General features: G+C 45.5%; 1 protein-coding gene across 2 annotated transcripts in view; it reads left to right on the top strand.

Annotated features, from left to right (window-relative positions):
* CNMD (chondromodulin) overlaps positions 1 to 15,435 on the top strand; it is a 28,877-nt gene that overhangs the window by 5,432 nt on the left and 8,010 nt on the right. For both annotated transcript variants that reach the window (XM_007468597.1, XM_007468598.1), the window contains exons 3-5: positions 1,162 to 1,302; positions 8,862 to 8,975; positions 14,097 to 14,250. In XM_007468597.1, the coding sequence (XP_007468659.1) occupies positions 1,162 to 1,302; positions 8,862 to 8,975; positions 14,097 to 14,250 (409 nt within the window). The remainder of the gene's footprint in view (positions 1 to 1,161; positions 1,303 to 8,861; positions 8,976 to 14,096; positions 14,251 to 15,435) is intronic.

Below are 15,435 nucleotides of genomic sequence, written 5' to 3' on the forward strand. Positions count from 1 at the left end.
CGGAGCAACTAGGCCCGTGAGCCACAACTACTGAGCCTGCGCGTCTGGAGCCTGTGCTCTGCAACAAGAGAGGCCGCGATAGTGAGAGGCCCGCGCACCACGATGAAGAGTGGCCCCCGCTTGCCACAACTAGAGAAAGCCCTCGCACAGAAACGAAGACCCAACACAGCAAAAATAAAGAAATAAAGTAATAAACTCCTACCCCCAACATAAAAAAAAAAAAAATCACCTCTGAGGTCCCACTTCGTCGTTTTACACTCAAGGCAACTCCCGAGACCCAGGGATAAGGGGTGTGGCCACCTGTTTTTCTGATAAATAAAGTAATAAACTCCTACCCCCAACATAAAAAAAAAAAAAATCACCTCTGAGGTCCCACTTCGTCGTTTTACACTCAAGGCAACTCCCGAGACCCAGGGATAAGGGGTGTGGCCACCTGTTTTTCTGATTCCTGGGCCAGTGCTCTTGGACAATGCCAAGGCTCCCTCCCTTCTCCCCACACATCTCATGACATAATGCCTTATGATGCCATGTCTGTCCCACAGAGTCATTAAAATGAGTACCTCTTATTTTGAGCTGATATTAAGTCCTGTCTGCAGTTCTTACTGTACACCACACTCCACGCCACATCTTGACTGAAGGACTTAAAAAAAAATACGTTCAAAGTGACCTGCCACTGCAGATTTGTTCAGGTAACAGCCCAGTTAACCCTCTGCCTCCTCAGTTTCCATCTATCCATCAATGGGTCTTAACTCTGGCTGCAGAGTAGAATTGACCTTCAGAAAAAGAAAGATCTGTGCTCACACCCCATCCCCACGGGCTCTGATTTGATCAGTCCAGTGGGGGGAACCTAAGCACGGTAGCTGGAGATTCTACTAAGATGCTTCTGCATGCAGCCAGGATTGCAGATCACTGAGCTATTTGATTTAGTATCAGAGACTATCAAAAGCTTTACTTTTAAGATATTTTTTAAGAAATCATGTATTAAGTGATTGGTCTATGAATAAAGTCCTCACAGATAACTAAGATAATCATCCTTACTATTAAGGATGATTCAGTGTATCGCTGAGAAATAGGAAGGCTACTTTATATACTGCAGATCTAAAGATAAGCCCTGAATTGCTCTAAAAGGGAGGCATCACTAACTCTGATGTTCTCTTCCAGATTTACAATGTCCATTATACCATGAGTATCAATGGGAAATTACAAGATGGGTCAATGGAAATAGATGCTGGGAACAACCTGGAGACCTTTAAAATGGGAAGTGGAGCTGAAGAAGCAATTGAAGTTAATGATTTCCAGAATGTAAGTATATTTCATGCATTTAGGGAGTTTTACCAGGCAAGCCTGGGAGACTTCTCATTCAGGGAGAAGGAGCGCCCCTCACACACATCCAAATGGGAACTGTTCTTTTTGGCAGCCATGGTACCGCTAACCCACCTGCACCGTGCAGCGTATTCTCTCTGAGAGAGGACCACTCTGTGTCCTTTATATTTTCAAAATGAAAAAGCAACACCTTAGCGTTGAAAAAAAAAAAAAACAAGTTCTTAGAACTATACAAAGTCTTGGCAGAGGGACTTCCCTGGTGGCGCAGTGGTTAGGAATCCGCCTGCCGACGCAGGGGACATGGGTTCGAGCCCTGGTCTGGGAAGATCCCACATGCCATGGAGCAACTAAGCCTGTGTGTCACAACTACTGAGCCTACGCTCTAGAGCCCGCGAGCTGCAGCTACTGAGCCTGCACACCTGGAGCCCATGCTCCGCAACAAGAGAAGCCACTGCAATGAGAAGCCCACGCACCACAACAAAAAGTAGCCCCTGCTCGCCGCAACTAGAGAAAGCCCACGCGCAGCAACGAAGACCCAACGCGGCCAAAAATTAATTAATTTTTTTAAAAACTTAAAAAAAAAAAGTTTTGGCAGAAAGGCTTGCGAGAGCTATTTCTTTCCAAGCAGCTTTCTTAACACAGTGAATAAAACGCTCAAGCTCCTCTAGAACATTGCAAGGTCTGAAAGTGGCACTTGTCAAGAAGAGGGAAATTTTAATGACCTAATAATCACGCCAACAACAGGTGGGATCTATTTATACATGTTTCTCAATTCTTCAGAATTCCTGTTTAATCCAGGAAATGAGCATATGGAGAAATTCCCCTGGTGTATCACCTGCTTTCTGACTATGGTCTATTACAGATGAAACCTTCGAGTCTCCTTTGAAAAGGGCACACATGTTTGCTTTCAAAAATTCAATTTACAGGCAGTTGGAGACATTAAGCCATGCATTGATGCTTCAGTGGACATCTGCGAACCGAAGTGTCACTGCAGGCCTCCTCTCTGGATGGCCACCATAAATATCTTACTCTCTTTCACGTCCTGAGATGGGAAAGAGGCATCACTGTTTGTGCTCTCCTGTTAAATCTGTAGATGGAGTCGGTGAGACTTCATGAAAAAAGGCTCTTGAAAATAATGTCTCTTCTGATAGTTTATTGGCCTGCAAACATCTCATCGACCTGTCTTCCTCTGACTGATGAGAAAAACTAGAGATGCTTTTCATTCGAATGAAAGAACTCCCCTTGTTGATACCCAAACACACTTCACAAGCCCTTTTGAATAACAAACAGATGGTAACCTCAGAGCATAATGTGATGTTACACATTATTTGATGATGACAAGGGCTGGCTGTGTTCAGCGTGGGCTCTGCCCCGGGACCAAGCTCTGCAGCCCCATGTGTGCGTGGCTGCGTTTCGCTTAGTCATAGCTTTGCAGATGGTTCTGGTCAAGGCACAGGGATAATTTCTCTGGACCTATTAAAGGCTTTGACTGCAAGACCGAGGACAAGGTAAAAGGCATGTTTTTCTTTGCACTGCTCAATATAAAATTATAAAATGTGACTCCCGCACATGCTTTATTCATCCAACCCAGAACAAAATTGAATACCTAGGATGTGCCATAATATCAAGATATGCAAAGTAGCTATGCAGTTAAATAAGAAAAGATCCATCTCTCTCGAGATGTGCATGTATCAGGAGTATCCTTTTAAAATAGTTAATCCTGGGCTTCCCTGGTGACGCAGTGGTTAAGAATCCGCCTGCCAATGCAGGGGACACGGGTTCGAGCCCTGGTCTGAGAAGATCCCACATGCCACGGAGCAGCTAAGCCTGAGAGCCACAACTACTGAGCCCACGTGCCACAACTACTGAAGCCCGCACGCCTGGAGGCCATGCTCCGCATCAAGTCGCCGCAATGAGAAGCCTGCGCACCGCAACGAAGAGTAGCCCCCGCACGCCGCAACTAGAGAAAGCCCACGCGCAGCGAGGAAGACACAGTGCAGCCAAAAATAAATAAATTTATTAAAAAAAAATTTAATCCCAAACCTGTATTTCTGTTTTATAATCCTTTGGTTCTAATAATGGTATTGATTGTGTTTTGTTCTCAGAGGCCAATGGGACCACACATATTTTATAAACTGATCAATCCTCTTTGATAGCTTCCACATTTCTCTAAGTCAGAACTGGTGAGTAGAACATTTTTTTGATGGATAGAACCTGTTATGGGTTTAAATAAGCCCGAACTTTTGAAAACCCATGAATCAGCCACTATGGTACCTGCAGTATTACTTTCTCCTGTATTCCAAACTGTCAGTCAAATTCAGGAAGCATTATTGGAGCCCACTGTGTGCAAGGGATGGTGCGAAGCATGGAGGATGCAAAGATGACTGACACTTGTCCCCTCCCTCAAGGACCTTACAATCTGGGTCCAGGAGGCGGACATCCACACAGAAGTGGCTTCAGGTCAGGCTGGGAAACACACTGCCACGGAGCTATGAACAGAAACGTGGAGCCATTGAGAGGAGGAGGCCATCGCTGTCAGTTAGGGGATGGAGCAGGTTTTACAGAGGTGGCAATGAAGCTGAATCCAGTCTCTGAAAATCCCAACACTGCATTAATTTTTGGAGACAGAGTTTTGGATGAAGTAGAAAAGAATAGCTTTATTGCTTTGCCAGGAAAAGGGAGCCACAGTGAGCTAATGCCCTCAGAACTGTGTGTCCCAACCTGGAGCGGGGAGTGAGGAGTTTACAGTAATGGTTCGAAAAGGGTGTGATCAGCTCGTGGACGTTCTTCTGATGGGTTGGTGGTGAGGAGTCAGCATCATCAACCTTCTGGTTCCAACTAGTCTGGGGTCTACAGGCTTGTGGGCAGCACACAGTTAACTTCTCCCACCTGGAAGGGGTTTCAGTATCTGCAAAACAGCTCAAAGATATTGTTGTTTGTATTCCTTGATGGGGAACCAGGACCCTGCCCCAAGGCTGCACTATTGTTTCTTGACTGTTCCTCGCTGGTCTCTGCATCCCTCCCCTTCCTTAATTAGCAACTTTTTGAACCTGCCCATTGGAACTCAGGGAAGATCCTGAAGGCTGAATGATGCCTAATTCCTGTAACCAAAGAAACAGGGGACACAGAAAGGCTTTTGCGCCCAGGAGCCGCACAGGATCCTGCTCATTATCAGCAACAGTTGAGTCAGGTCTGGAAGAATGGAAGAAGAATTTTGACTGGCAGGGAAGCTGGGGCAGGGCTTTCCAGGCCCAGGGAAGGCTATGCAATACCCGTGCTCAGGTCTGCTCCCAAGTTCTAAGTAGCCCAGGAGGTGGCGAAGATGAGAAAATGGAGTTGCAGGTGGGGCCAGAGTAGGAAAGTTTCTGAATTGTAAGTGAACAGCCTTCCCCGCTAACCCCACCAAGACTGTAGTAGAGCCAATGGGAAAAAAGAGCCCCCTGAGAGGGAATTAGCACTGAACAAAGGGCTCCAGGCTCTACACTGTTAGAGAAAAAGTTGTTCAGGACACTTGTTAAAGAAGGTGAGGCGGACTTCATTCAAGGTAGGCTACTACAGTGGGGTTTTGTAGTAGGAGAGAAAGAGTGGGCTCAGCCCCGAATACAATAAGGAAAAGTGGGGATTTATAGCCAAGGAGCAGGGTGGAGGTGGTGGTGGATGGAAAATTACTAAGAGGTTCTTTGCTAAACTGACATAACAGGATTTTTGCTGCAGGCAGGTCAAGGAGATCAGATATCCAGGTTGATCAGACCAAGGCTGACTCAGCAGGATTCTTGCTAAAACTGGAATAAACGGACCAAGACAGAGCCCAAGGTTGGGGCCTAGTAAACAGAGGACCCAGAGGAGCCTGACTAGAGTCTTTGTCAATACCCTGTGGAACACAGAAGCTAAGTTTGTTGATAATGTATGAGTTACTTTCTAGAAAGTTACACCCTCAATAGCACGAGTGATGGTTGGTTTAAGCCAACTCTCTCAGACCTAATGACCCATTTATATAACAAAAATCCTGGTTAGAAATTAAGGTAGAATAAACTGATATATACAGATTTTCACTATACAACGCTTTTGACTTTGTGTATATTAGAAATTTTTAATTCAAAAAGCTGGGAAAAGGGAAAAAAGTGGGCGGGGGCGGGGGCGTGGGGAAGGATAGCACAACCTACCTGGTAGGTAAGTAGGTTATTGGTTTCAAGAATCAGTATGACCCCCTACTATAACATAAAGAAAAACTAAACTGAAAGTAATTTATAATAAAATTTGGACTTGAGCCTGATGTACTAGAAAACATCATAAAAGTCATATGCTTGGGTCACTGTCTGTGCCACAGCCTAAAATGCAGATTGACCTAAGTGTGTGTTGACAAATTAAATACCAGGTAATTTTCTCAAACAGTAAACGAAAGTACCATTTTCTCTCCATTTGCACAGTAATTCTAGTCCTAGTACATTAAGACTATACCAAACATCACTCTTTTATATGTAAAACGGTGTTACGTTCTAGGCACAGATGCTTACCATCAGGTTTTTCACCCAGGGCTCTGGGTGGTTCGTTCTTCAGGGCCCCCCTTAGCTGGTTGGGATCTGACACCCCTGGGCCCCACCCAACAAAAGCCCAGAGAGCCTCCAGTTTTTGTGACAATAAAAAATTCCCTCAGAAGTTTCTAAATGGCCCCCTGGGGAAAGGACCCCTTGCCCTCCTTGGAAATTTCTGGTTTAAGCCACAGAAATAAATGAGATCCCCTAGAAAGAAAAGAATTGTGCAGCTAACATGAGATTAGCCGACTCGATAAAAGGATGTTAGATCGCTGGGATCCTCACTCATTACCTTTTTAGCAAACTTCTTCATTATCACCAGCTTCTAAGGTCTTGTTTGTTTGCAAAAACAGGATATTTTCTTGACGTTCCCTTCCCTCTGTTTAATCTCTTAACATGTCTGGCTGTTTGATATGGATGTGTAGCTAGACAGGGTGGTTAATAAGTGTGAACTCCTTCCCACAGGGCCCATCCCTATGGGGTTTCGGTTTTCTGTGCAGCCTGTAGACTGTCAGAACTAACTCAATACATACTACACTCACATTCAGGGCTGTGAATCCTTCCAGAGCGTCAGTTCTCTCCCTGGGGATATGGTAATAGCTCTATGGTGTTTCCTCCCTGGCATCTCAGATTCAGAGGCTATGAGAGTTTGAAGTTAAAAGAACATATCACATGGAGGGGCAGTAATCCCCCTCCCCTGCCTTCTGTTTTTCAAACCATGCGCCCTAGATTTACAAGTAGAATAAGAGCAGCAGACTTTCCAGAGATAGCATGGTGGAGAGCAGTGGTTCACCAAGTGTGTTCGTTAGGCCACCAGCAGCAGCAGCACCTGAGTGCTTGTTAGAAATACACAGTTTAGCCCCCACTCCAGACCTCCTGAATCAGAAACTCTCGGGGAGGGGACCAACACAGTATTTTATTTAACAAGTCCTCCAGGTGATTGGAATACAAGGGAAAGTTTGTGAGCCACTAGTACAGAAGAAACTTGGGTCCAGAGGCTGTGTCTTAGTCCCTTGAGGCTGCTATAACAAACTGCCATAGACTGAGTGACTCTTAAACAACAGAAATTTGTTTCGCATAGTTCTGGAGGCTAGAAAGTCCAAGCTTAAGGTGCCAGCAGGTTGCGTGTCTAGTGAGGGTCTTGCTTTCTGGCTCACAGACAGCTGTCTTCTCACTGTGTCCTCACATGGCAGAAGGGTGAAGGAGCTCTCTGGGAAAAGGGCACTAATCCCATTCATGAGGGCTCCACCCTCATGACCTCATCACTTCCCAAAGGCCCGCTTCTGGGTACCATCACATGGGGGGTTAGGTTTCAACATAGGAATGTGGGAGGACATAGACATTCAGTGCATAGCAGGCTGTTTCAGTTATTTTAAAACTTTGTTACCCTGAACAAGTTTCTTTCTCCCTAAACTGGTGGTCCTCAGCTCCAGCTGTACATTATAAACACATGGGGAGCTTTTAAGCATGCCAGTGACTGGGCACGGCCCCAGGCCAATTAAATGGGAATCTCTGAGGAGAGGCCCAGGCCTCTGTGTTTGTAAAATCTCTCCAGGTGATTTTGGTGCAGAGTCGAGACCCTCTGCAGTAAGCCTGGAGTCTGTCCTCTGTAAAGGGGGGTCGGGGGGGGGGGCGGGTCATGCCGCCACCTCTCTCTGGGTGAGAGGGGACACTGGGAGAAATAAGTGACATGTGTTACATGTGTATGTGGCCAATCAGGCCGCAAGGCGGATAACGAGAAGCTTCAGGAAGAAGGAGCCTTTCCTTCTCTTCCCCAGTCTGTCACCCACCCCGTTTTGCAGGGCTCCTGGCTCTGAGATTCCATATGGTGTAACCGTCCGTGAATATCCTCAAGCATGAATGACGTGTGACTTCGTTCTTCATTTAAGAGGGCTGACTCCTGAGCCCCTAGGTTTATAAAGGCTTTTCTTCTTCCTGCTCCTTGGTGTTGATGTTAGAACAAGTTCTGTATCTTCTTCTGTATTTGTCTCAGTTCAACAGAAGACTGATCAGCTGAGATGTTCAGATTTGTGTCGGTATCTACATTATGATGGCATAGAATTTGTAGGTCTTTAATACCGCTTTTGGCCACTCACTAGTCATGAAATTAACCAGCAGAGTGAAAGTAAACACTCTTGGGTCAGAACATACCGTTATGCCTGATGCGCTCCGCGGGCGGAGTCAGTGCCCAGCTGTCAGCCAAGACTGGAGCCTTGCGGCTGGGGTTTCCCTTGAGGCTGTTCCCTAGGCAGAGAAGGAGACACTGTTTATATCTCACAGGGGACAAAAACAAAACGTCCAAGTCCTTGGATAAGGTCTAAGAGCAAAATTCAGTTCCCAGTGTTACAGAAAGCTACTATTTACTCTGGGCTCAGCAACTTAGGAAAAATCCGAACTGGTGGAATTAATTAATTGGACCAACATCTTTTGAGAACCTTTGTGGGAGCACCAAACAAACAAAAACAGAAAAGAAGACATTCAGATCGATCTCAAGCTTAGAGCTGAGTAGGGAGGTGACATTCACAAGGAGCAAGGGCCCCGAGAACTCAGTGCCAAATGAGGGATGAAGATAGGAGGGCTTTCAGGGAGTCAGAGAGAGGGAAGCCCACTTAGCCTGGGATGGTCAGAGAAAGCTGCATAGGAAAGATGGCATTTCATCTGAGCTTGGGGGGATGGATGGAGCAATTAAAAGCTCTGTCTCAGCTTGAAGGCAGCCAGTGGCAGGGGCTTCCCCATCACACGGTCTAAAGCACCACCCCCTGTCACTCCTATCTCTGCACTCTGCTTTATTTTTCTCCATAGCACTTAACGCCACCTGACTTTATCTCTGTTTTTTTATTTTTGGTAAATAACACTAAAAGATAAGCTCCATGGGGGCAGAGACTCCATCCGTTTTGTTCATCCCTGTATTCAGGACCTGGAACGGTGCCTAGCTCGCAGTAGACACTCAATACACCGAATAAATGAACGGATGGATAGATGGATGGATAAACTTTTGTTTCCTAGGGCATCACAGGAATCCGTTTTGCTGGAGGGGAGAAGTGCTACATCAAAGCACAGGTGAAAGCTCGAGTTCCTGAGGTGGGCACCGTGACCAAGCAGAGCATCTCCTCTGAACTGGTGGGTACCAACCTGCACCACACAGCAAGGGCTTTGGGCAGACATCGAAGGTACAACCCTTTCTGTCTCTAGTTCCTGGATAGGTTCAAGACCAGAACATAAGCTCTCTGCCAAAGGAACTTAATTATTTTGGTCCTACTCATTGGTTCCAAGTGATCATTCTTACATGATGTAGTATAATTGGAGGTTTTGGAGAAACAGATTTTAAAGTACATGAAGGAGATTGGTCATGACATGGCCCTTATTTGCCTGATGTTAGGGAACTATCTGATCAGTGATTACAACAACCTAAAGGGGACTTCCCTGGTGGTGCGCTGGTTTAGAATCTGCCTTCCAATGCAGGGGACACAGGTTTGATCCCTGGTCAGGGAACTAGATCATGCATGCCGCAACTAAGAGTTTGCATGCCGCAACTAAGATTTTGCATGCCACAACTAAGCAGCCCACCTGCTGCAACTAAGACCCAGCACAACCAAAAAAAAATTTTTTTAAATGACGACTTAAAGGACTTCATGGGCTTCCCTGGTGGCTCAGTGGTTGGGAATCTGACTGCCAATGCAGGGGACACGGGTTCAAGCCCGGGTCAGGTAGGATCCCACATGCCACGGAGCAAATAAGTCTGTGAGCCACAGCTGCTGATCCTGCGCTCTGGAGCCCACGAGCCACAACTACTGAGCCCACGTGCCACAACTGCTGAGGCCCGCGCGCCAAGACCCTGTTCTCTGCAACAAGAGAAGCCACTGCAATGAGAAGCCCACACACCGCAACAAAGAGTAGCCCCCGCTTGCCACAACTAGAGAAAGCCCATGCGCAGCAACGAAGACCCGACGCAGGCAAAAATAAATAAATAAATAAATTTTAAAAAAAATAATAAAGGACTTCACATGTTAGGATCTTTTCATTAAAGGGGCCTCAGGAGCCTCAAGCCTCACTCCAGCCTCAGCACCACTCAGCAGGGGTATTTCCTCCTGAAAATTCACCACAGCTGATCCCTCAGCCTCTGCTGGAAAGCAGCAACAGGGCGCTCCTTCCCTGTGTGTCAGGCAACTTCGTGGGACGTAGTTCTAATTGCTTTGCCCTACGTTGATCTGAGTGACTCCCTCTGCAATTTCTTCCCACTGGTTCAAGTTCTGCCCAAGGAGGCTACTCAACATATATCGAATTCCTTTCCTATGTGTCAGGCTTGTGAGGTGCTTTAAACATAGTTCATCCATTTATTATGAATAGCTTGCCTTTGAGCTTGGTTTTATAAAAATTTATGTTAAGAATTGCACACAGAGTTATAAAGACACATTTAACAATAATACCTTACACTTATTTGGTGCTTTAGGGCTTACGAGGTAGCCGCATTCGTTCTCATCTTCCATTTGAGTTGTGGCAGGGTAGGGTGGGAAAAAAATGGGCTTTGGAAAAAGTGGGTTCAAATCCCAGCTCTGTCACTTGCTATGGATGTGGCTTCAACTCCTTGAGCCTTAGATTTGTCACCTACAAACTACAGTGTGCACCCTGTCCCCATGGCCCTGAACTCGATAGATAATGAATAGACGGCTGCTGCTTTAATTCTTAATTTTATTATGATCAACTTTGATCTTTCCAGTATCCCCGAGAGGGAGATATATCAGGCATCAGCTCCCTCAGGGCAGCTGAGGAAAAATAAGAATAAGCAAAAGTGCCTGGAAACTGTCCGATTGTTTGCTCTCCTAGGAGCAGCCCCAGGTGTCTCAAAACAAGAGCTAAAACCAACCCCGTGAGTTTTTAAAGTTGGCTCTCACGTCCTCAGTATCTCCTCTACTCCCAGTTTCCCCACCATTCATCCTGTGAGATGGGTTTCAGCCCTTCATCCCTCTCGTGATTCTCCTCTGATCATGATCTGGTTTGTTCCCCATGAGCTGCGCCCTTCAGAACACAAGTGTGGACCCACTAGTACAGAGTCTAAAAATGAGACGGAGACCGCCTGTGTTCTGACCTTGAACATCCTTTTTTGCATTACCTTTTTTTAATGGTCCTATCACTCAGTTTCTGTTACGAAGCCTTTAGTGAACTAATAACTCTTGACATTTCCCCCATGAGTGGATATAAAGAACCAACTCCTCAACCATAGCCGACCGAGATCTTATCATAAGTTTGCAGTACATTTTCTGATTTTTTTAAAAACAAGGTGGGGTTTTTTTTCCTGATTTTTTTTTTGGCTGCATTGGGTCTTCGTTGCTGCGCGCGGGCTTTCTCTAGTTGCGGCGAGCAGGGGCTACTCTTAGTTGCAGTGCACGGGCTTCTCATTGCGGTGGCTTCTCTTGTTGCGGAGCATGGGTTCTAGGTGTGCAGGCTTCAGTAGTTGTGCTCATGTGCTCAGTAGTTGTGGCGCACGGGCTTAGTTGCTCCGCGGCATGTGGGATCTTTCCAGACCAGGGATCGAACCCGTGTCCCCTGCGTTGGCAGGCGGATTCTTAACCATTTTGCCACCAGGGAAGTCCCTTTTCCTGATTTTTTAAAGCAATACTTTGTCATTGTAGAAATTTGGGAAATACATAAAAGAATACAGAAGAAAATCACCCACAATTGCATAATCCACAGATAGCTAATGTTAATGTTTTGGTGGATTTTCTCCATGTGCAAATGTGTGTGATATTCTTTTCATAATTGAAGTTATACTGGTGTACATTCTTATTGTTTTCACTTAACTTTAGGTCTTCTAAAATGTAGATTATAATGGATGTATTGTATGTCATCATATGATTATAATTTTAAAAGTGTTTTGTTCTTGAATACAGGTATCTTCAATTTCCCATTTTTCAAATAATAATAATAATTCAAAATAATTTTTTGAATACAGATATAATTCACTGTGGTGAATCATTTTATATTTAAATCTTTGCCCCTGATTCTTTTCTTAGGCCATAGAGGTAAATGCTTTTTCTTGTGTTTTGGTTGTTTATAGGGTGTGTGGTGGATTCTCTGGTGGACAAAACCAAATTCAGGCAGCGTGTTTGTGGGAATTAGGAATGTGTTTGGCTGTCAGTAACAGAACATTACACTTAGAGTAAATTAGACAAATAAGGATTTTTCTCCACAGTAAGTAATGTGGAAGTAGGCAGCCCCAGACATTGGCTCCGTGGCCAGCATCTCTGATTTTTTCGTCCTTTCCTTCCAGCTCTAAACATCAACCACGCAGTCAAGTAAGGAAGGCAGGAAGACGCTGAGTAGTGTCAACCATGGCTTCCCTTAACTCGGGAAAAGCCAGATGGCTTCTCAGCCCCGCAACACACTTTAGCATGAATCGAATTGTCTAGAGCTGGTCACACGGGCACCCCTAGCTGCCGGGGAGTCTGAGAAAGCAGGTGTCTCCCCTGGGGCCAGCAGATTGCTGCCACCAACAAAAGCAGGATTGTGGTTGCAAGGAAAGGGAGGGAGGAAGGAAATGGGGTCAGCAGCTGAAAGTATGTGCCATACACTTTTTATTTGACATCATACACTTTTTATTTAACATCCCTAGCTTGTAGGTTGCGCACACACGCATTCTTCCTATCATCCCATTCTGTGCCCACACACTTTAGATTGTGATGGGGTAGATTTATGCACCACTAGTTCTCATACATTTTCCATCAGTTTTGTATAACTTTTATTTTATTTATTTTTTTAAAAATTTATTTATTTTAGGCTACGTTTATTTGGGTCTTCGTTGCTGCGCTCGGGCTTCCTCTAGTTGCGGCGAGCAGAGGCTACTATTCATGTGGGTGCACGGGCTTCTCATTGCGGTGGCTTCTCTTGTTGCAGAGCACAGGCCCTAGGCGCATGGGCTCAGGAGCTGTGGCTCACGGGCTCTAGAGAGTAGGCTCAGTAGTTGTGGCGCACGGGCTTAGCTGCTCCGCAGCATGTGGGATCTTCCCGGACCCGGGCTCGAACCCGTGTCCCCTGCATTGGCAGGCGGATTCTTAAACACTGCACCACCAGAGAAGCCCAGTTTTGTATAACCTTTAAAAGCTCCTATACCCAAAGAACATTCATTTCCTGGATGGAGCCATTTAATTTAAGGTAAATAACTGGATTACCTGAGTGTTAGCTACCTCCAATGACTTTAACTTGTTTTAAGGCAGCCAGAAGCCTGAGGGAGAAAGCATAAATGAAGTGCTGCTTTTAGCTAAAAAATAAGAAAACATTTTAATTTCTCCAACCTACAACCTATTGCAAACTAATAAATACATGAAAGGAGCAACCTGGCAAAATAAATTTGTCTCCTAGGTTATCAAACTATTCTCAGCATCTCGCTGTAGAAGAAAACTCAGCATTTAGCTTTGAAATCTCAGTGGTGTGCTTGATGCAGAGAACATCTGAAATATGTTTTGTTATAGCTGGGAAATGTAGGAATGGTTTATGTTAAATACTACTTTGAACTGAAGACATTAAAGAACCAATTGCCGGCTTTTTCCATTGTGGTTTGGAAGTGGCAGAACAAACCCCCAAAGGACTTTCACTTCACACGAAGGGCTCCTCTATCCTTTATCAGATTCCAGAGTCCGTTCAGTTGCTTTTCCTCTAAAACACCTTTGATCAAAAACATCAGATTAACCTAAATCTCAAAGTTGACATCAAGTAATTTTCACTTCCACTCAGGACGCTCATATTCACACATTCGAGTTATCCAAAGGCAGGATGGCATGAGGGGTGTGGAATATTGTGAGAAAAGCTAGAGAAAGAAGAGATTAGAACGTCAGAGCGTGTGTGTGTGTGTGTGTGTGTGTGCGCGCACACGTGTGCGAACACGAACGCGCACACGTATACACAGAGAATTCTCATTAAGTTTTCTTTTAAATTTTATTGAAGTATAATTGATTTACAATGTTTTGTTAACCTCTGCTTACAGCAAACTGACTTAGTTGTACAGATATATATTCTTTTTCATATTCTTTCCCATTATGGTTTATCACAGTATATTGAATATAGTTCCCTGTGCTGTACAGTAGGACCCTGTTGTTTATCCATCCTATATATGCTAGTTTGCATCTGCTAATCCCAAACTCATTAAGTTTTTATAGGGCGAAATAATCTTTTACCAACACATGCATCTTATTATGCAGCATGTTCCATGCCCTCTTTGTTCAGTGCATCATTTTCACTTACTTACAGGAAGGCAAGATCATGCCTGTTAAATATGAAGAAAATTCTCTCATCTGGGTGGCTGTAGACCAGCCCGTGAAGGACGACAGCTTCTTGAGTTCTAAAATCTTAGAACTCTGTGGCGACCTTCCTATTTTCTGGCTTAAACCAACCTATCCCAAAGGTAACATTTTAAATTCTTCTGACGCCGCTTGGAATTCTCCCTGCCCTGGTGAGATTCCTGTGAGCCCCTGCACAGGCCCAAGCATGTGACAAGGAAGATGAATCCGGGTGCACATCACAGTGTCACGGTAATTGGCATGAGAGATCAAAGGGAAGGGAAAGGACAGCCGTGAATGTCACAGGGCAGGGCCAGAGCAGCGGGGTAACAGGAAGCAGGTGGGCCCAGAACACCTCTGCCTTGCCTGTGGATTTTATTTATGACACGCCCACTGCTTCCGCCCTGCCCCTAATCTCTGTTGTTTGCACTTCGCAATTTTACATTTTTTTTTATTCCTAAAGCAGAGAACCAGGGGTCTAAGAAGCTGTTATACTGCCAATTCCTTATTATGGTCAAACCTTGAATTATGGGGCAGCCAAAAGCAGCTGTGGGCATAGGCTGAGATTCCTTAAGTTCAAGGCTCGAGGGTCCACTTCCAAGTCCGGGGAAAATAAATGAAGGGCCCCTGGGGTTCAGAGCTAGGTTGGAGCACCCTGTGGGCTGTTTCTGGGTGGAGAAGGGCAGCTGATGAGCTCTGCAGGCCAGGCTCTTTTCCCGGATTTTGTCTGTCTCCAGGGCTGCTCTCTTGATTTCCATCCCAGTCACCCCACTGGCCTCCCAAAGTCCTACTTTGTAGCTCTGGCTCAAGCCGGGGGAAAAGGCCCCTCTCCTAGCACAGCCTAGATAGGCTATGTTCTCAGAAAGGTTATGTTGAACTCAAAGAGAGAGCAGCATGGAAATAAAGAAAACACAGGGGGATTCCCTGGTGGCGCAGTGGTTGAGAGTCCGCTTGCCGATGCAGGGGACACGGGTTCGTGCCCCGGTCTGGGAAGATCCCACATTCCGCGGAGCGGCTGGGCCCGTGAGCCATGGCCGCTGAGCCTGCGCGTCCGGAGCCTGTGCTCCGCAACGGGAGAGGCCACAGCAATGAGAGGCCCGCGTACCGCAAAAAACAAAAACAAAAACAAACAAAGAAAAGAAAACACAGGAATTAAAACCACCAGACTTAGGAGAGGGGAACGAGCAGTTACTATTTAACGGGTGCAGGTTTCAGTTTTGCAAGATGAAAAATGTTCGGGAGATAGATGGTGATGATGTTTGCAGAGCCATGTGCCTGTACTTAATGCCACTTAACTGTACACTTAAAAA

This window comes from Lipotes vexillifer, unplaced genomic scaffold (genome assembly GCF_000442215.2).
Source record: "Lipotes vexillifer unplaced genomic scaffold, Lipotes_vexillifer_v1.1 scaffold479, whole genome shotgun sequence".
NCBI lineage: Eukaryota > Metazoa > Chordata > Mammalia > Artiodactyla > Lipotidae > Lipotes > Lipotes vexillifer.